The 21140-nt window shown below is 29.9% G+C and overlaps 2 protein-coding genes across 2 annotated transcripts; both read left to right on the forward strand.

Moving 5' to 3' along the window:
- Window positions 1–2: 2 nt before the first annotated feature.
- On the forward strand, window positions 3–11139 carry LOC101515653 (phospholipase D zeta 1; the record flags this gene model as incomplete). The annotated part of the gene is made up of 20 exons (XM_004495970.3): window positions 3–146; window positions 472–573; window positions 2262–2377; window positions 2726–2867; window positions 3128–3295; window positions 4200–4373; window positions 4471–4713; window positions 4808–4924; window positions 5056–5195; window positions 5305–5454; window positions 5785–5941; window positions 6023–6484; window positions 7161–7271; window positions 8026–8172; window positions 8263–8460; window positions 8681–8782; window positions 9465–9596; window positions 9837–9902; window positions 10318–10379; window positions 10488–11139. Coding segments are annotated over 20 exons (3183 nt in total), but the record flags the coding sequence as incomplete, so codon positions are not given.
- Window positions 11140–14342: 3203 nt separating this feature from the next.
- Window positions 14343–17147, forward strand: LOC101488408 (probable protein phosphatase 2C 73). The gene is made up of 5 exons (XM_012714442.3): window positions 14343–14618; window positions 15348–15609; window positions 15785–16093; window positions 16396–16629; window positions 16738–17147. Exons 2-5 carry the CDS (start codon window positions 15376–15378, stop codon window positions 16906–16908), a joined length of 948 nt encoding a protein of 315 aa, XP_012569896.1. The 5' UTR covers window positions 14343–14618; window positions 15348–15375; the 3' UTR covers window positions 16909–17147.
- Window positions 17148–21140: the final 3993 nt, after the last annotated feature.

The following is a 21140-nucleotide window of genomic DNA, read 5'->3' on the forward strand; positions in this document are numbered from 1 at the left end:
TTGAACCGGCGTCCCGGCAATGCGGCGAACCGGTGAGGATTTTCGAGGAATTGCCAAAAGCCATTATCGTGTCCGTGTCGCGACCAGAGACTGGAGAAATAAGTCCAATCCTACTTTCTTATACTATTCAGTTGCAGTATAAACAGGCAACAACACTTGTTTACTTTTTCTTTTTCTTTTGCTTACTACAAATTTATTACTTGTTAATTTTGAGCGGGAAAATTTAACAAACTAGTTTCGTTTTCTGTTTGCTTGCCTCGAAATGGAAGACTAATTATTATTAGTAATATTAATTGATTAATAATATAGCTATTATTCATGAGGGGATTTTTACGATTGTTCATTTTATCTTATGAATATCAAATAGTAACAGTTTAATTATTTTATATCCGTTTTGTTAGCTAGAGTATAACCTTTTGATGTTTGAGTTATGTGAGATCCTATCTAACTAATTTCATTTGTATTTCACAGTTCAAGTGGCTTCTAAGGAAGAAAGCATCACAAGTTCTCTATTTACAGTTCGCTTTGCGGAAACGTGCAATCATTCAAGAATTTCATGACAAGCAAGGGCAGGTTTGCGATCTGCATTTTGTTGTAACGTTTCTTTTAATTCTTTGGGATCCCACAAATACAATCCACACATCCACCTAGGTTCTAAGGCTATATTTTTTTTAATACATTCAAACGTTAGTTTTTAGTTGTTAGTGTTATATTTGAAGTTGTTATAAATAATTACAACTGATTTTTGGGTTTCTTTTTAATAGCCCAATTTAAAAAAAAAATACCAATATACTTTTTTTTTGAAAATTATATATCAAACTACCTCTTTTTATTTATTTAGTTAGAAGTCGTTACTTTGTAAATGCGACTTCTTTAAGATTTTTCTTTTTTTATATATTTTTTTCCAAATCTCATTTTAAAATGAGGACTTTCTGAAAATACATAAAAGTCGCCTTTTAAAAATAGTGACTTTCCAAAGCACATAAAAAATAAATTCTTAAGAAAGTCATCATTACAAACTCGGATTTCCTTAAATAAGTCACCTTTAAAAATGACGACTTTTAATTAAGTCTAAAAAAAGAGCAATTTGGTATATAATTTTAAAAAGAGAGTATATTAGTAATTTTCGTTTAAAATTGGGTTATTAAAATAAAAAATCCAATTTTTGGAGTTAAAAAATTGAACAAGCCTCGTTGATTTAACTATACAATATAATGTTGCAGAGTAAATGGTTATAACTGAACGTTTACACTATCAATGCACTCAAGAAATAAATACCAACATAAACTAATTTTGGCAATTTAAAAAAATTACAAATTGGTTTGTATTAATTACAAATCAGTTAAGATTTAGGTAAAATAGTATCACTATATATATATAAAATGTATCTTATGTTCACTGTGATCAACTTTTTTTCATCCTATCATTTTCCGATAACCAATATGTCTCTCAAAATTATTTTTTTCTTTGTTAGACTCTACCATGGTTCTTAACGATTAGTATATTATGTTAGTAGCCAAACTCTTAAGTGAAGATACATGTTTTTAGTAGTATTTGTGAATTTTAAAATATATTTAGAATTCTCTAATAGCTATATTAATGTAGTAAAATTAAATAAGTTAATGTATCACTTGGTTGCAATGTTTGAGTTTTATTCAAATCAACGCATCTATTAAGTTATCAAAACTTACAATCTTTCTCAAGAGTTGTTTTCTTTCACCAATTGGTATGAGTTGAAGAGTTGTTTTCTTTCACCAATTGGTATGAGTTGAAGAGTTGTTTTCTTTCACCAATTGGTATGAGTATCTCTATAAATAGAGATACTTTAGAGGCAGAGAAAGTACAGAAGAAAAACAAGACAAAATTCATGTTACATGAGTTAAGATTCTGTCAAAAATATTTCTGAGTCATTTCTTCTTTTCTCTAGTGCACGAGAGTAAACGAATGAACTTTATTCTGTAAACTATCATTGATCGATATGCTTGATGTAAATGTGCAATTCACTTCAAGGATTCCAAAGTATCCTGAAGCGGAATTCGCCGGTTAACCCGTTTGCATCCAATATATATAGATTGGTGGGGGCGAATCGAACCTGAAGCTTATTGTGTTACACACGCTTTGAAATTTATTTGTGCAACCTTCATCATCTTCTTATTCAAGATTTGCAGCATACCCCCAACAAAAGATCTAACAGTATTAGTTATCTTTATCATGTTTGATATGATTCCGTCTAATTTTTTAATTATAACTTTCTCCTAAAGGTAAAAGAGTGGCTTCATAGCTTAGGAATAGTAGATCAAACAGTAATGGTGCAAGATGACGAAGAACCGGATGATGGAGCTGTACCTATACATCATGAAGACAGTACTAAAAACAGGTATTTGGACAGGAACTTAATAATTTATTTACATGAAAAGAACATCTAAGTTGTTTGCCCAAATTTAGACAAAACATGGGCTAGTTCATAGTTGATTCTTGAAAAAATGAAGCAGGGGCAAAAGGGGTTGAATTCAGACTGCATTGAATATTAATAGTCTTTCCAAATATTGTTTTAGAGTACATAGTTTATGTAATTTACTTTAATAAAAAGTGTAGTCATTTATATTTCTAGCAGTATGTTATACAAAATAAAACCCTTTAAAATTTAGTAGCTATAGTTCTCTAAGTCTTATTTCTCAAAAAGGGCTTTTTAGAAATGTACTTATAAATTTGGTTTTTTGTACAGATATGTCCCATCTGTTGCTGCTCTATCAATAATCCGTCCATCACTAGGTGGTCAGCAGTCAGGTGCAGATAGAGCCAAAGTTGCAATGCAGAGTTATTTGGATCTTTTTTTAGGAAACCTAGAGATTGTGAATTCTCGAGAGGTAACAAGTGGTGCTTTGCTTTGCAGTTGATAATTGTATGATTTGTTTAGATGATGTTTAGCAAAGCTTTAAATCGGTGTAGGGGATGTTAAAAGAGCTTTATGCTTCCTTCCAAGTGTTTTATACTTGTATAAGCAATAAAAAGCTATGCTATTATAGTATTATTATTTTTTTAGATGCAGAGATTTGTTTGTATGATTCTCCATTACTGTGTATGTAACGTATCTTCTATGGAGCTAAAATATGGTTTTGGATTATAGGTCTGCAAGTTTTTGGACGTCTCCAAGCTATCCTTCTTACCAGAGTATGGTCCAAAACTGAGAGAGGGATATGTAATGGTGAAGCATTTGTCAAATATTTCACAGGATTCAGATGTAACATGCTTTCCATGTCATTGGTTTCACTTTTGTGATAACAATTGGAAAAAGGTTTGGTTCTGGAGTTTTTTATTATTTTTTTCCTGCTTTTTTTGGTGATAATCAATAGCTTAGCTTGTTTGGCCGCATACTATTCCAAAGTTAAATGCAGGTGTAACTCTGAACAGAATTAATCTAACCAGCTGGGCCTTTGGATTCAGCGCTTTCTTTTTAGTTTCTCAGTGACCTTTGGATATAAACTTTTGCCGACTTAGTCTTCTAAGTACTCATTTGATTATCTTAGTGGAATATAAATCAACATTTTCCTGTGACATTTAATTCATACCTTTATTGTGAACATTTGCAGTCACGTCTTCCATGTAACTAAGTTTCAAGGCTGAAATGCTCCAATGCCAGGCATGCAATGGTAGATAGTATTTAGTTCCAGAAATATAATTAGTTATCATTACATGATTTATCTCTAGGATTCTCTTGGTAAAAAATCCAACTTTATCGCAATTATATGCATTCTCGCTCTGTGACATAGGAAACACACAGAAAAAGTGAACATATCATTTTCCAAACCAGAAACATATGTTGTCGGTTTAACATGGAGAAAAGTAAGGGATGTGGTGGTTCAACAGAAATATTGAATAATTCTGTAATCATATTGTGGTTACACATTTTATAGTAATCTCCTAGATTTCATTGGCTATAAATGTCTATTACCTGTTATGTTTCAAGCGATGTTGTACGGGGTTCAATAAACTATAAAGGTCTTGACCAATATTAGAATCACTGTCAATATATACAGAGTATTAGGTGTGGCCTATCAATTTTGGTTAACATTAATTGATAGTACTTGTCATCAACCAACAATCCTAATAGGGAACAAATTTAAAACATACAATTTCTCTTTCAACTCTTTTCTTCATTTGATCTTAGCTTTTATCTAAATTACATTGTCTTTTCACAGGTATGGGCTGTTTTGAAACCTGGGTTTTTGGCCTTGCTGGATGATCCCTTTAACAACAAGCCACTGGATATAATTATGTTTGATATCCTTCCGTCGTCAACTGGAAAGGGACGGACCAAAATATATTTAGCTGAATCTATAAAAGAACGCAATCCTTTGCGCTACACATTTAAGGTAATCAAGTTTTGCCTAATGGTTGCAGAGAAGAGTTTAGTTTATATATATATATTGGAGAAAACTAATGATAAAAAAAAATTGAAATTATTATTAGGTTACTAGTGGAAACAGGAGCATATGCTTGAGAGCTACCAGCAGTGCTAAAGTTAAAACTTGGGTTACTGCAATTAATGAAACTGGTCTAAGACCTATGGAGGGTTGGTGTTATCCTCATCGCTTTGGTTCATTTTCTCCGGTAAGAGGTTTGACTGTAGATGGGAGTCAAGCCCAATGGTATGTAGATGGACAAGCAGCATTTGAAGCAATAGCTTCTTCAATTCAAGATGCAAAATCAGAGGTACATGTTTTCCATTGTTAAAGAATTGTATATTTAAGTTGTTTTGTTTTCCCAATTCAATTTTCAATGATAAGAATATGGAAACTGGCTGCAGATCTTCATAACAGGTTGGTGGCTGTGTCCAGAGCTATACATGAGGCGGCCTTTTCATAGTTTTCCTACCTTTCGGTTAGACTCATTACTGGAAGAGAAAGCTAAACAAGGGGTTCAGGTACACATTATTCTCATTGATGTAGTCGGTTCTGTTGGTGATTTTCATATTCAGCTGTGTATATGCTTTATAAGAATGCATTACATAAAAGAGAATTATGCTTATCAGCTTATACCATTAAATTTGTACAGATTTATGTGCTTCTCTACAAGGAGGTTTCTATAGCTTTGAAAATCAACAGCTTGTACAGTATGAGAAGACTGCTCAAAATTCATGAAAACGTGAGGGTATTACGCTATCCCGACCATTTTGCTTCCCGTGTGTATTTATGGTATGTACTATTTATTTATTGATAAATGAAGTATGAAAATTAACTTGGTATAAATTCAGGTGGATCTTATGTATGAGTATATGGTTAATGCTGGCTTGGTTTCTTACAGGTCGCACCATGAAAAACTTGTAATTATTGATTACAAGATTTGCTTTCTTGGAGGATTAGACTTATGCTTTGGACGATATGACACACCTGAACATAAAGTGGGTGATGACCCCTCTGTAATATGGCCTGGAAAGGACTATTACAATCCAAGGTGATTCTTTTTCCTATTTTTATCGTTGAAAAAATTAGAATTTTGCAAAACAATCCACTACATACAACTATTTGTTACTAAAAGAAAGGGTCTAGACTCCTTAACACTTAATGCTGTGTGGTCTCTTTTAATGATTTAGCCGTGTGTTATATGTATTACATCCATAAGAATGAGAAGTAGAATTTAGTCCTAGAAGTCTAGAACCTATGGAAAAAGTCATCACTGTTGTTGTTGAGTGATGAAATCCATGATTTGGCTGGTGCCTTGGTGCTTTCTTTTACTTCATGTTTTTGGAGATATATGATTTCTGAAATTTTTATTTCTGTATAGAGAATCTGAACCAAATTCATGGGAAGACACCATGAGAGACGAATTGGATCGCCAAAAATATCCCCGTATGCCATGGCATGATGTCCATTGTGCTATCTGGGGACCTCCCTGTCGTGACATTGCTCGACACTTTGTTCAACGTTGGAATCATGCTAAGGTATATATCAAATGATGTGTTTTTCATCTTAAATGCTTCTTTTTATTGCCATCCTCTCTTACTTGGTAAACCATATAACAGAGAACTAAAGCTCCAAACGAACATGAAATTCCTCTACTTATGCCTCACCATCAAATGGTCATCCCACATTACATGGGAAAAAGCAAAGAGATTGACGTTATTGGAAAGAAGGAAGAAGACAACGAGAAAGAAATTGACAGGCAGGATTCATTCTCCTCACAATCTCCATTGCAAGATATACCGCTACTTCTACCTCAAGAAGCTGATGGAGCAGTGACTTCAAGTGGAGATTATAGAAATTCCAGCGAAAGTTCTCCATTACTGTCCCAAAATCTGGAAAGTGAAACATTAGTTCCAGATAACCAGAAGAAAGGGTTTCAGGATCAAGCTGATTCTTTTGACTTGAGGGCTCAATACATTGTTGATGCTGTAGATAATTGGTGGGAAACACCAGAAGGTACCGATGATGCCACTACTTTGGAATATGGAGAAGTTGGTCCACGTACCACCTGTCACTGTCAGGTTAGTTATGCCTTCTAGGTCTTGTATGTTTAGTGTGAAATTATTAAAATCTGCATCAGTTCTTGAATGATTTTAGCTTTCTTAACACATTCACCTGGAACCCGTAAAATATGACTCTTGTCATTTGTAAAAGTATCAAGGATATAAAGATCACAAATATCACATGTTCATACTAAGTTTACATTTAACAGCTATATTAATTTCTTCATAAGACGTTGGGGGGAAAAATTTATAATGGTGTGAAGAACTGTGTGGATGACATGTCATCATAATCTAGTTGAGAGGGAAGAAATTAACATCAAAATTTGCAAAACTATAAATTTTTATCAGAAACAGATGCTTTAAACAGTGGGGGTTTATGAGAAGAAATTTGCAAAATTATGTTCCTAGACCTTTGAAAGAATCATTTTACTGATTTAGTTTAGGTTGGCATTATTGTTATATTTACTTGTAGAATAAATTATTATAGTTACAGATGCCGTATCCTTAATAACCCTAATAAAGGACCTAAAGCCCATTAAGTATTAACCATGTTTATGCAAAGAGTCAAACACAAAATAATTCTCTTAGTTTCCGACTGTCCTAATTTTTATCAATGTTATTTATTTTGAGTTATCAATATAATTTTACATAATTGTTTATCTGTTGCCATCCTGGATGGATGTGAAATCTACAGGTAATCAGAAGTGTAAGCCAGTGGTCTGTTGGAACAAGTCAACCTGAAGAAAGCATTCACACTGCACATTGTTCTCTTATTGAAAAGGCAAAGCATTTCATCTACATTGAGGTAAATCAACTATGTAGAAGTAGACTTCCCTTGATCTTTCCTCAACATGGATAACAATCTCCTGCTTAGCATTGTAAAAGATGAAACATATATTTTCATATGAGCTCAAGGAATGTATGTCCAACATGATTTCTGATTCTGCATTACCTGATACTTAAGAAAACATAGAGGTTCTTTTTTATTTTGCTTCCCATCTTTACATCGGGTAGGTTGACACGACAGACAAGATCAAGAGCCAAACTCATCATCTCCAAGCATTGAATTTGAGCATCATTTTAATAATGATCATTTGGCGAGGAGGAAAAAAGTGTGATGAGAAAAAAATATCAAATTTTGCTAGTATTAAAGGAAAGAATGAAACATTTAACTTTAATACAAGCTACATGTGACGCCTAAAGGTTAGAACAGTTTTAATAACCATCTAGTCAAAATATGGATTTTCATAAAATACAAAAACATGATACCAGAATATGGTTTTGTTAAATCTCATAACTCGATCTCTTTTTTTCACGGCTTATTACCGCTTGCACTATAAACCCTCTAATGTTCAGGTTGCACTTTGAGGCCTTAATAAAAAAATAACTATGTTATCACAATATTAGTTGTGTGTACGTATTGAATTAAGTGTTAAGTGTCTGCTTAAATTACACATGGATCCAAAGCATAATAGTATAGCATCGGTGAATTTCATACTTTGACTAATAATAAACTCATTTCTCCCTTTTTTTCCTTTTCCCTTTTGTTTTCCATTCAGAACCAATTTTTCATATCAGGTCTAGCAACGGATGGTACAATACAGAACCGTGTTTTGGAAGCAATATACAGACGTATTTTACAAGCACATAAAGAACAGAAAGATTTTAGAGTTATAATTGTGATACCCCTCTTGCCTGGTTTCCAGGTAAATGTCACTCACCTTTTGTTTATAATGCCAGTCCTCTTTTCTGTAGGCTTAAATCTTTTACGGTTATGAACTATCATTCACTAACAGGGTGGTCTGGATGATGGTGGTGCTGCAACTGTGAGAGCCTTAACACATTGGCAGTATAGGACAATTTCTAGAGAAAGGCACTCCATATTACACAATCTTGAAGCTATACTTGGTTCGAAGGCACATGATTATATTTCTTTTTATGGTTTAAGATCTCATGGTAGACTTTATCCAGATGGTCCTATGGCTACAAGTCAGGTAATTAAATTACCATCTTACTGAAACATCTCTCATTTTGCTTGTAAAACAGCTAATTGAATCAGGTCACTTTCAATCGAATATATCCACTCAGGACTTTCAACAGATGTTGAAATGATTATAAAAAGTCTGATTTCAATGCACATTGTTTAGCTTCTATAATGATTTTAATAGCACAAAATGTTTTCCTTTGTTTTGTATATATTCCCAACTTGTACAGGTATATGTGCACAGTAAGTTGATGATAATTGATGACCGTGTAGCTTTGATTGGATCATCTAATATAAATGACCGGAGTTTGCTTGGATCAAGAGACTCTGAGGTACACTTGATATATGCTTTTTGTCACTATATTCTGCTACTTCTTAGAGCTTATGTAATTATTTTATAACTTCCATCAGCTTGTTGGAGTGTAACTTGTAATTTCTGCATGAGATAATTGTTGTTCAAGAATTTGACAGCATTCTTTTTAGTTTACATTATCTCTAGTGATCTAATCAGGGTGTTCAGCTTACTTGTTTCCCCAAGTTTAAGTAGTTATAGTGGCTTGCTTATAGAAGTATATTGCAGAAAAACTGAATTGCAGTTTTGATTGGGGATTGAATAGCAGTATCGTTTATGTTTTCCCTAATAATATCATATATTTACTGCAATTTGAGGACATGATTTTTTCTCACTGATTTCAATAGAGACTAAGTAGAGTGCAATAAATTTGTGCTATGTAGTTATTATTGTTGTGTTATCACATATTCATTGACTGCCCTTTTTAGTATGGAATGACTCTGTTCAACTTGATATCTGGTAAAATCCAATCAATTAATTTTGATGTTGTCCATCATTTGGAAGAATAATGATTTGACACATCATTAGCACAAAACACTTCATAATAGTGTAATTTAACTATAGCTAAAGTTTCTAGTATTTTTTTCTTTCTATGGTTGATTAGCCGTTTATTTTTGGATTTGAGAAGAAAATGACTTTAATTCTTTCTTTCTGTCGACTAGATCGGAGTTGTTATAGAAGATAAAGAATATGTTGAATCGTTGATGAATGGAAAGCCGTGGAAGGCTGGGAAATTTTCCCATAGTCTCCGCTGTTCCCTATGGTCTGAGCATCTTGGTCTTCATAATGGAGAGGTTAGTCAAAATGATAGGATTTGGGTTTTCATATGTATGTACTACATTGTTACAGCAAACATAGGCAATGTTTAAGCCTTTGTTTCTCTAACTGTTTTTTTAGTTAGCTCAACCATAATTTCCATGAGTAACCATGCTGACAATATAAGTACTATGTTCCTGTTTGTATGTTATGGTATACTATAACAATGATAATGTTCATCAGTTTAGTTCCTGACGATGTTATCATTCTCGTAACAGATCAGTAAAATCATTGATCCAGTGGCTGATTCAACCTACAAGGATTTATGGTCAGCAACCGCAAAGGTTAGACTTTTCTAGATCTAGCAGATTGTGTCTTACTGGTTTGTGTATTTCCTCTTATATAGAGCATCGTTTAACAGCATCCCTCTAGTTGATCAAGATGTTAAGAAATCAGATCATTCATCTAAGTCCTAACACCCCTACATATTAATAATCAAGCACAACATTTTTCCTGACAACATAGTGGCTGATAGGATCTTTGAAATATAATAGTAGGCAGAACAAAAGATATTTTTCTTATATGAACAAAATATAGTAACAAGTTGACTTTACTTTTGGGAGAAACACATTATTTACTCTCTTTTTTTATAAATAAAAATTTAGATTAGGAGGTATATTCTCTTGAAAAGTCCGAAATTTATACACGGGTTTTTACTCACTGCTTCTATGATATAATGATTTGTTGTATGTGTTACAGGAAAATACTAGAATCTACCATGAAATCTTTGCTTGCATTCCCAATGATCAGATACACTCAAGGTGTGGATTTATCCCAGTTTTCTTCTGTGTCACTTTCTCTCTTTACACTCTAGTCTACTAGTGTAATACTTCTTATAATGCATTATTATTATATTTTAAAATATGCAGAGCTGCACTTCGGCAAAACATGGTCCAATGGAAGGAAAAACTTGGCCAAACGACCATAGATTTGGGAATAGCCCCTGATAAGTTAGTCTGTCATGAGAATGGAGAAACAAAAGTAATAGATCCAATAGATAGATTGAAGTGTATAGAGGGACATCTTGTTTCCTTTCCTTTGGATTTCATGCGAGAGGAAGATTTAAGACCAGCTGTTATTGAGAGTGAGTTTTATGTATCTACTCAAGTATATCATTAAGTATGGTATAGTTTGGAGTCCCATAGAGGACTAACAATTGCTTTGAGGGTACTCTACTATTTTATAGGAGGTGTGGATGCTAAACTGGGAGTGATGATAGAACTTGTCAAGATATAAAACTGAAAGATAAAGGATATAGTTATGAATTGGTTATTGTGACTGTTAAACAACAGTTTTAATAAGGGAAGTGATGATAGTGCAGAATCCTAGTTGTTTAAAAATTTACTCCAGTAACTGAGGGAAGTGTGTGAAAACCATTGTTGTAAATAATGCAGTTCGGAGCTATGTAGCAATACTTCAACATAATGGATGGCGCTATGCCATGCAAACTTTCACTTTGTACAGTACTAATTCGTTATTTGTGAAGGAAATTGTATATATATTCTTCTTTTGACCCTGAAATTATTCTTGTACTAGTGTAAGAATTTGTGTAATGCATGAGCCGAATATTTTCTTTTGAAATTATGTGAATTTGATTAGGAAATATATAAAATGATTGTAAAATTTTATAAAATAAGTCACCAAATTGATAAATAAATATATCTGTATTTATTATAACCAAATTAAAACCATAAATTTCAAGCACAAATATGAAGCATAATAATATGTTCTAACCAAAAGAATCAAATTGAAAAAACATGTAAAACTAAAAACGAATCCAAATACAACTATGTTTAATTGGTTTGGGTCAGATTTGACCTGGTTTAGAATTTGTTCAGATAACGGGTTAGATTAGATAATTAGTTATCGAATCGACTCAGACTTGTGTACACCTCCAACTCATTTTTGTGCTCCAAAAGTTGATGCAATTTGAAGATTCAATGACATCTCTCATTCATCCACAGTTTTAGAGAAAACAATATGTATGTAAAATGACTAGCAACGATTGGAGATTCTCAATACTCTTTTTTGGTTTATTTGGCTTTTTATTGTAAAAATCTTAACGATCCATTCTCTTGAATGCCGTGAGGAATTTCTTTTACTAATGCTATTGGGATTGTAAGACTTAGGAGTGAAGTGGAATGCATTATTTGGAAGACAGAATCGTGAACCTTTAAAATAAAATTACATAATGGGAAAACATTTACTTCAAGATTGAAATTATAGTTTCTATGACGCCAGATTTTTGTAAAATAGAGTTTCTCGTTAAATACACCATTTCTTTTTTGCTTAGATATATGTAAACCACACGACGTCTTAATGCAAACATGTTGGAAGCATCTTTCAAAAAAAAGGTTTGAAAGGAAGATTTCAATAATAGAAAATAAAAAATGCATGGCAATTCATTTTCAAAGGAATAATCTAATTGTTGGTATAAAGTATCTTAAAGATATATTCAAACAAAATGGAATGAGAGAAATATGTTTTATTTTTTTTAATCAATAATTAATTAATTGGGACAAACTACCATGTGAAAGACATGCATAAGATCCGATTTGTCAATTTTCAACTTCTCATCCCCTTCTTATTTTACCAAAATTTGTATAGCCCACATGCATAAGATTTTTCTATGATTGCAGTATTAATGATCATATCATTCTAAGCAAACTTATAGATCACATTCATAACATTGTCACCCTCTCTGTCAACGATAAAGTGGTAGCCATTTCCTTTTTGAAAGTTTCATTCAACTATTAATATTCATAGCATAATTCAATCTATAAAGAATCATTTTCGTAATTCTAACTCTTAATAAAAATATCAATTGTTATTACTAAAGATCGGGAAGAGGGCACAAAATAAGTTGGAGAGTTGGGTGATTTATATATATCACATTCAAATTTTATTTAATTCTTAACATCATTTGAAATTATTTTTATTCTATTTTGTCTGTGAGACGGTTTTTTATATTATAATAATTAAAAATAATCAAAAATATATATTTATAGTTTTTTAAATTTAATTCAGTTTCTACTTAAATCCTTTAAATTTATTTTTTCTCGATTTGATTTTATAAGTTATATTATCTTTGCACTATTAGTTATTTATTTTATTTTCTACAATGGTTGGTACAATTGGAAGTTTCTAATCATTAAAATCTCAATTAAATATACAACAATATGACATTAATTCCTTTCACTTAAAAAATTATTTGGACAACCAACTTATTGCGATGTTTTAATTAAATTTTAATATTTTATGATAGTAATTCAAAAAAAAAAAAGAAATTAAACATAATAGATTATTTGTGTGATTCAATATAACTTAAAAGTTGATGGTGAAAACTGAATATAATTTAAAAGGCTAAATCTAAAAAAATAAACTCAAAGAGTTTAAACAAAAATAAATTTAAAGGAGAAAGTATATTTTTGCCTTAAAAATACTTCCTTGAGTTACTTGGATGAAGTACTCCTAGTCTGTCTAGTTTCATGGAAAAGTCATTTTATTATATTCATTTGGATTCTTTATTGTTAGAGAAACTTATTTTATATTTAAAAACTAGGAGTACTTCATTATTAGAGAAAAATCACAAATAATATTCTTAAAAATATTTTATTTGGGATTCTACATATGAGTCGGTCTTTTATATTTGGGTCTAATAATGCAAAATTCCCTTACAGAAAAAAAAAATCCAAAATCTCCTAATTTGAGAACTCAATAATGCATTGAAGGAAGATTTTAAAAGATTTAGATAATATTTTCAAACTCAAATTAAAAATATATTAATTATAAACATTTTTTTATCATTTTTAATAAAATCATTTTCTTAAATAAAATATTTTTTTTCTATTTTTTCCTCTTCCACTCCTCTCAAACAAAACAGGTGTTTGTTTCAGGCATTATAAATTTATGAGTTTCACTTTTAACTCTTTAAAAAAAATAAAATCAAACCTTGACCTTGTTTCCTGAGTTCATGTAAGTGGGGCGAATACCACATGCCAACTTAATAAAATCCTAAATACTTTTAATATAGTCTGCAAATAAACAAATAAATTTGCACATTAGGACTTCTTATACATTTTCTCCTCGTTTTCATATTCATAATTTTTAAAAACATATTCATGAATAAACTACTACAGTATACACCAACAATATGTTGTTCAAACTCTAAAGTTGTTGTAGGAAAAAAGAATAATTAATAAATCATTAATTAATATCATTATCATGATACACTTTTGAAACACATGATGCAAAAAAGTATAAATAATTGCTATATAAATTATAACCTTATCATACCAAAGAATTTACCAAAATAAAGATAGATAATGTTATAGATTTTCTCCCTTTCTAACCGTCAAACAGAACCATCTTTCATAGATTTCTAAATTGGGTAAAACAAAAAGGTTCCTTCACAGACTTTGCCAAACAAGTAGTTAAGAGAGCTAAAATAATTGTTAGTATTCTTTTGAGTTTAATGACCATATGTTTTTAAAGTAAAATAAAATAGTTTTCCACCGACGTAAATCACAATATTCTATAATTTAGTGTAAAAAATGTACTTTTTATCCTTATAAAGATCTTTTAAAAGATTTTGAGTCATATACAGTAGAAAGTTAGAACCCTTACAAATACAAACTTCTACATGCATAATTGAGTACTAACAACTGTTTGAATCTATATGTGTACACTGAACAAGAAAAAAATATGTCTTTTTATATCTGTCTCCGTAGATAAATGGGAACAGAAAAAAGAAGAAACCAGAACCAAACAAACAACATTGAATTAATGATGTATATCCATTCTTCTACACCTCTTCTTTCTCGAACTTTCACCTTGCTTTGTCTGAATTGTTTATTATTCAACCAACCATAACTTCTTCACCTGCTACTGTCTCAGATTTTGGTTTTTGAGGAACTTGGGTGGAGCTGGAAGTTGCAAAGTTCTCAACTTTTTGAATTTTATCTGTTGAATTTCATTCAATTTTGCAGCATTATTAAAAGGTATGAAAATGGTGTTTTTTATTTTTATTTTTAATATGAAAATGGTGTTTTAACATGTGTTAGCTTAGGGGTTTTTTGAGATATTTTTGCTGCAAGTTTTGATTTTTTTTAATGCATAATTTCTTATTTTATTATGTAGCTAAAATGGGGTTTGAGAGATACTAATAGTATTAAAAAAAATGAGATGAAAGATCTAATCTAAGAAAAAGCAAGGCAAAAGAAATGTTAAACTTTTCTTTGAGGGGGGTCCCAATTCAGTTATCAATTAAGTAATGAGTTTGAATTTGTTAAATCCTTTGATCCAGGCTTTTCAACACTTGAAAAGTCACACTCCACATCTTCATATGTTTTCTTGAAGACTAACCCATTGGGCCACCATATTGATTTTTAATCAATGGTTGCAAGTAATGTGATAACAAAACTTGTGTGATTTCACCAACTAACATGTCGTGACACAACTGGTAGATTCTTGGAATCCCTTAACCATTTGGCATCAGGGGTTCAATTTATGCCTGGTGCATATGGAAAAACATATGTTAGGAGAGGTTAACTTCTTAAATGAATTTAAGTTTTCTCAATGAATTAGTCTTTGCAGTTTCTGTGACTTCTTCAATATTTATTACTGACAAAAGTGTAAAATACATTTTAAAATATTTTGTATTGTTGGAAGAAATTTTTAGTTTCTTACATGTGATTCATGTTTAACTTTTATACATTTTCAATGTTCAGATTTTGTTTACAAGATATTGAAGAGTTGATGGGTCACTTTTCATCTGTGTTCAATGGGTTGGCAAAGTCATTAGCAATGAAGAAAAGGAGTAAATGTAGCGGGAGAGAAGCTGCTGAAGCAATGGCAAAGGAAGCAAAAAGAAATCACTCTATACTCCATAGTTCTGGCACTGTTAATGTTGATGGTTCAAACAACTTTGCCTCAATTTTCTCCAAAAGAGGCAAGAAAGGAGTTAACCAAGATTGTTGCATAGTGTGGGAAGTATGTTTAAATGTTGAATTTTTTAATTTTCTTTTTAATATTTTATACACTTATCAATTAAATTAAGTGGTTGTGCTCAAGTGTTTAATGTGCTTCACTTAAGGTCAAATCGATCAGATTGTTATGAGTTATGACTAATGATTGATGAGATTGGATTTGTTGATGTTGAATATAGGAATTTGGATGCCAAGAGGACATGATATTCTGTGGGATTTTTGATGGGCATGGTCCTTGGGGTCACTATGTGTCAAGAAGTGTAAGAGAATCAATGCCATCATCTTTGCTATGCAATTGGCAAGAGACACTTTCACAAACTTCACTTGATCCAGATGTTGATTTAGAGACACAGAAAAAACAACAAAGGTTTAATATATGGGAACATTCTTACTTGAAGACATGTGCTGCCATTGATCGTGAACTTGAGCAGAATCGCAAGATTGATTCTTTTTTCAGCGGAACAACTGCATTATCAATTGTTAGACAGGTAAAAATTACTCTTTGGTTTTTATTTTATTTGTTTTGGTTCAATTTAGTATTACATGTTCTAACATGTTAACATTGTTGGCCTAATTGGTTTGTTTTTTACATCAACTTTTTAATTCTGATTTGAAATTAATGTTTGAACATACGAGGCTAAATTGAAACAAAAACGATAAAAATTTAACTTGACACTATAAATTAAGATAAAGGTTCAATTAAGTGATTTTAACTATACATAAAAATTAGATGAGATAATATGATGCAAGAGGTGTGTTGAAAACTTATCATGATTCTGCAATGGCACAGGGTGAACTGATTGTGATTGCAAATGTTGGCGATTCTCGCGCAGTTTTAGCTACAACATCAGATGATGGAAATGTGCACCGCGTGTGGTTGCCAGACGAGGAGTCTCCAGGACTAGCCATGTCAAGGGCTTTTGGTGATTATTGTATTAAAGAGTATGGTCTTATTTCAGTGCCTGAAGTAACACAAAGAAATATAACAAGCAGAGATCAATTTGTTGTGCTAGCCACTGATGGGGTATGATAGTGTTGTCCTATGAAAATGTGACATTAATTAATTAATTAATTTTTATTGAAATAGTTAGCAATATGAAAAGACTATTAAGTTGGTGAATTTTGATTGTAGGTGTGGGATGTAATATCCAACCAAGAAGCAGTGGATATTGTATCTTCAACAAAAGACAGAACAAGTTCAGCTAAACATTTGGTGGAGTGTGCAATGCATGCATGGAAACGTAAGAGGCGTGGTATTGCTATGGATGACATTTCAGCTATATGTCTATTTTTTCATTCCTAGTCTTCACACTCAAATTTATCATTATTATTATTATTATTATGTAAAATTTGCTAGTCAAGCCATTTATTTGGTGTTCAATTTTATCAATGGACAGTGTGTTTCGAAAATTACCAAATTCACGTTTGTGAGAGAGTTCTAAATCACATAATGTAAAATGAGGCAATTAAAATTAGAAGGTGGTGTGTCTAGTATGTGTTGTTGTTTTTTGTTGACCTAATCAACCATGCTTATTTGTCTTTTCTTATAATTGTTACTTACTCCTACCAACCTATATAGTATGTCCCAACAACAATGCCTAATTCCACCACTTTGATTCCCATATTGTATAATCAACAGAATCATGGTCAAACAGGGGATGTCTACAATATTCAAGTTTTTTATGGACGGTTTCAAAAATAAAGAGCTTTATTATTATAGTTTTCATCTATAAATATTTAGTTAATATTATTAATTTAACATTTCTAATCTAGGGACATTTAATTAATATGATTGTGACCGTGCAATACTTTACTTTCTTTGTTCAGATTTTTTTTCTTTCAAAATGCTAATTATTATTATTATAAAAATAATTTGCATGTCGACGGAAGGAAAGCAGTGACAGGTTGTCGTTTGTTTAGGTCCAAAAAAGTGTGTCGTGTTGCTTCTGTTGAGCACTTGTTGCCAACAACAATCTATCTTATATTTTTCTATGGTTAGATAAGAACAATCTACTTCTTCTACCTTTCGGTTCTAACCCAACCCTCATCAATATATTATTGTCCCATATAAGTTGCAGCATGTCATATATGTGGTTATGTTTGAAATATATGAAGTAGTAAAAAAATTATGATCCTTGTTACTGTATATAAATTTTTTATATTATACTTTTTTTACTATATTAATTTTTTATACTATAAAAAATAAATGGTGCCTTTGGAAATTTGCTAATGAGTTGCAGTAGTTAGCTACCTCCTCGCTCCATACCAAATTAAAAGATTCTCTCGCCACATTTATTTGTTGTTAATTATAAAACTTTCTTTTTTACATTTTATTTTGAGCTCTTCAATTAAACTAGTGTCGATTTTATGTGAATCTTAATTCCACTATCAATTTTAGTTTTTTATTTTTTACTTTTTTTTGAAATTTATTTTAATTCATTAAATTACAAACGTTAAATCATGTAGTCTTATTTGTCAGTATTTTATTCAAGTCTCTCAAATATTTTATATGTTTATTCTTCTATTTGTTAAAATACATGTCTAATATCAAAATACAATGCCAATATTCAAAGTATTTGACAAGACTTAAATCGAAGACTAACATAAATAATTAGTGTTTGTAACTTAATTTTTGGTTCAACTATTGAGAGACGATTATGGAATAACGATAGTCGGTTATGTTTAAAATATATAAAGTAGAAGAAATTAAACTAAGTAATAAGTATTATTAAGAAGAAAAAAAAAGTAAACCAACAAATAATATATAAATATGATATATCTTACACACACAAAAATATGTATTAAAATATGTATGCGATTTGATTCAATTCATTGCGCCTTTGAAAAATGAATTTAAAATCTGATCCACATGATTTTCACAAAATAACATTTAAATATATTCGACAATATTCAATTTTATGCAATTTTCATTTTTTTATTTATCAATTTACAATTATTTTTTTGAATTAGTTTGAATATGATCACCCTTAATATTAATTATCTATAATAAGTTATATATTACCTATTACCTATTAGTATCATTTTAACATCCGAGTTATATCAAATATTTCTGTTAACTATATATTTATCTATTAATCATTGTTTTTAAAATCGAACCAGATTGATTGGGGAATCAAGAACCGATCAATTTATAGTTGGTTCAACCCTTACATAATCTATGTTTGACATGATCAAATTGAATTGAACCACGATTCAACCATAATTTGTTCAATCAATTTGTTTTTCTTGGTTTTTCTTTTAAAAAAAGCAATTAATACTTATTTTTTATTCATTTACTATTTTTGTCTCTATATACAACTCTATTGACTAAATTATGGGAATTAAAGTTGTTTGCATTACTCCTTCTCCTTCTATAAGAATTGAATTATTTGATCGTTTCACATATATTAAGAAAAATTTAAAATTGAAAGAGAGACAATATTACTTTTATTAATATATAATTATTAAATATTTGTGTATTATTAATATCGTAAATGTACAGTGGACGATATAATATTGAAAAATATGCAAGTATTATTAATTAAATGGTAAAATTAGAAAAGAAAAAAGTGTATTAAAAATTGAAATAGTCGTTTAATTTTATGACAAAATTATTTTTTACAAATGAGTCAATTATTATGGAATGCATAAATATTAATTTTGTTGGTAATTTAATTTTTTTATTAAATTATCCTTGAAAAGAGGGAGATAACTAGTTTATGATTTTAAAATAATATTCATTATTGATTGTAGAAAAAAATATAATGTAATTCAAGGTAAATTAGTAAAAATATAATTAATACAATTGAAAGTGTAAAATGATTTTAAAGATAGTGCGTAGCTAGTTCATTGATAGAGTTTAAAGATAATGCATTGATAGTGTAAAATTATTTTAGTTTATCATTTAATTATAACTATTCAATATGTCATATGATATTAAATTATTTTTAAATTAAAGGTCATTTATTGAATGTTTTGGCAACATGACAAGATATTATTGATTGTCGGTGAAAAATAAGTTCTTTTAAATTCAAATAAATATCTACATTTAAAAACAAATATAATTTTAATCATGTGGTTCAACTATAATTCAACCAATTAAATTAGGACTTATATATATCACCCATATAATTCAACCAATTAAATTATGACGCATATATATTACCGATTTGATTGCATATTTTGTTTCAAAAATAATATTACAATAAACTATTTTATAAAAATTAAGTAACTTTTTGTCACTTTACATCATGGTAAACAGCTTAATTTATTTGTTAAATCACTTTTATCGATTAACTTTTCTTTTAGGGTTCTATGAGGCTTAAGGCGAAACTTATTCTCTCGTGTTCGAATATACATATCAGCATATTAAATACTCTTGTGACTATGATATGAATTATATTTAGAGTTATCTATCAACTGTTTATTCATTTATTAATAAAATAACTATCTATTATTAGATTTTTATAAATAATTGGTCCTCTTTATTGTCATTTGCATTCTTCTAAATTAAAATACATTATCGCCTATATCACATTTATTTATCCAAACAAAAAATATATTATTGCTTATGTCACATTTATTTGAATCTAATTTTTTTAAAGTAAACAATTTACTTTAAAAAGTACAATAAAAAATATTAATTATTAATTAATAAATTAAAAGTATTAAATTATAAATTTGTTTAAATAATAATTTTTGATTTCTCACTTTACAATAAATAAATTTATAACACAAACTAAAACAACAACAATAAACAAACAAATTCAAATCTAGTATATCGAACATACATAGAAATGTATTTTACATCCTCTTTTATCTATAAATATGCATAAAAATTATGCATATTTATATGTTGTTTCCTCCACCGTTATGAATCGCAAAATTTTTCTTCTTTACACTTGAATTCATTACTAAAAGCTCTAAAAATGAATACGTGAACTGAGTTGAAGAAAACTTTTTACTCTAATTATATAGTAAAAACTAAAATTTAAATTTCTCAAAAATATAACCCTTTGTGTTTTTATAATTTTAAAATTTTATTTTTATTTTTTTATTTTGATTTTTTTCGTTCCGTTTTCTTTTATACCAATTATATTTTATAAAGGAATAATTAATAAACTAAAAAAAATGCGAACTCCTCCTTTAATAACTTCTCTGATCACCTCACCTCAGTCATATCACAAAAATTGAAATCCAAATTTAGGTGTGGACAAAATATAAATTTTAGAAAAGGAGCCAAAGTTAACAAAAGAAAAGAAAGATTAAGAATAAAATAAATGTATCAAAACTACATTTAAATCTTTACAGATGTGAGAAGACTTATTTGCATTAAATATATTTGAATTAAATAAAATATATACTGGAGAGAGTAGTTTGACGATGGACTCAAAAAAAGATTTGTATTAGAAGCACTCTCATTATATGTAACTAGTGTGTAACCCGTGCGTGCGTCGCACGGAAACAATGTACATTTTAATAAATAAATTGTTATATTAATATATATATATATATATATATATATATATATATATA

This window comes from Cicer arietinum, chromosome 4 (assembly GCF_000331145.2).
Source record: "Cicer arietinum cultivar CDC Frontier isolate Library 1 chromosome 4, Cicar.CDCFrontier_v2.0, whole genome shotgun sequence".
Taxonomy (NCBI): Eukaryota; Viridiplantae; Streptophyta; class Magnoliopsida; order Fabales; family Fabaceae; genus Cicer; species Cicer arietinum.

Excerpts from the sequence above, each read along its gene's own strand:
- LOC101488408 (XM_012714442.3), top strand. The coding sequence starts at position 15,376 with ATGGGTCACTTTTCATCTGTGTTCAATGGGTTGGCAAAGTCATTAGCA. Across the intron at positions 15,610-15,784 it reads ATTGTTGCATAGTGTGGGAA|GAATTTGGATGCCAAGAGGA; the intron begins GTATGTTTAAAT and ends TGTTGAATATAG. Across the intron at positions 16,094-16,395 it reads CATTATCAATTGTTAGACAG|GGTGAACTGATTGTGATTGC; the intron begins GTAAAAATTACT and ends GCAATGGCACAG.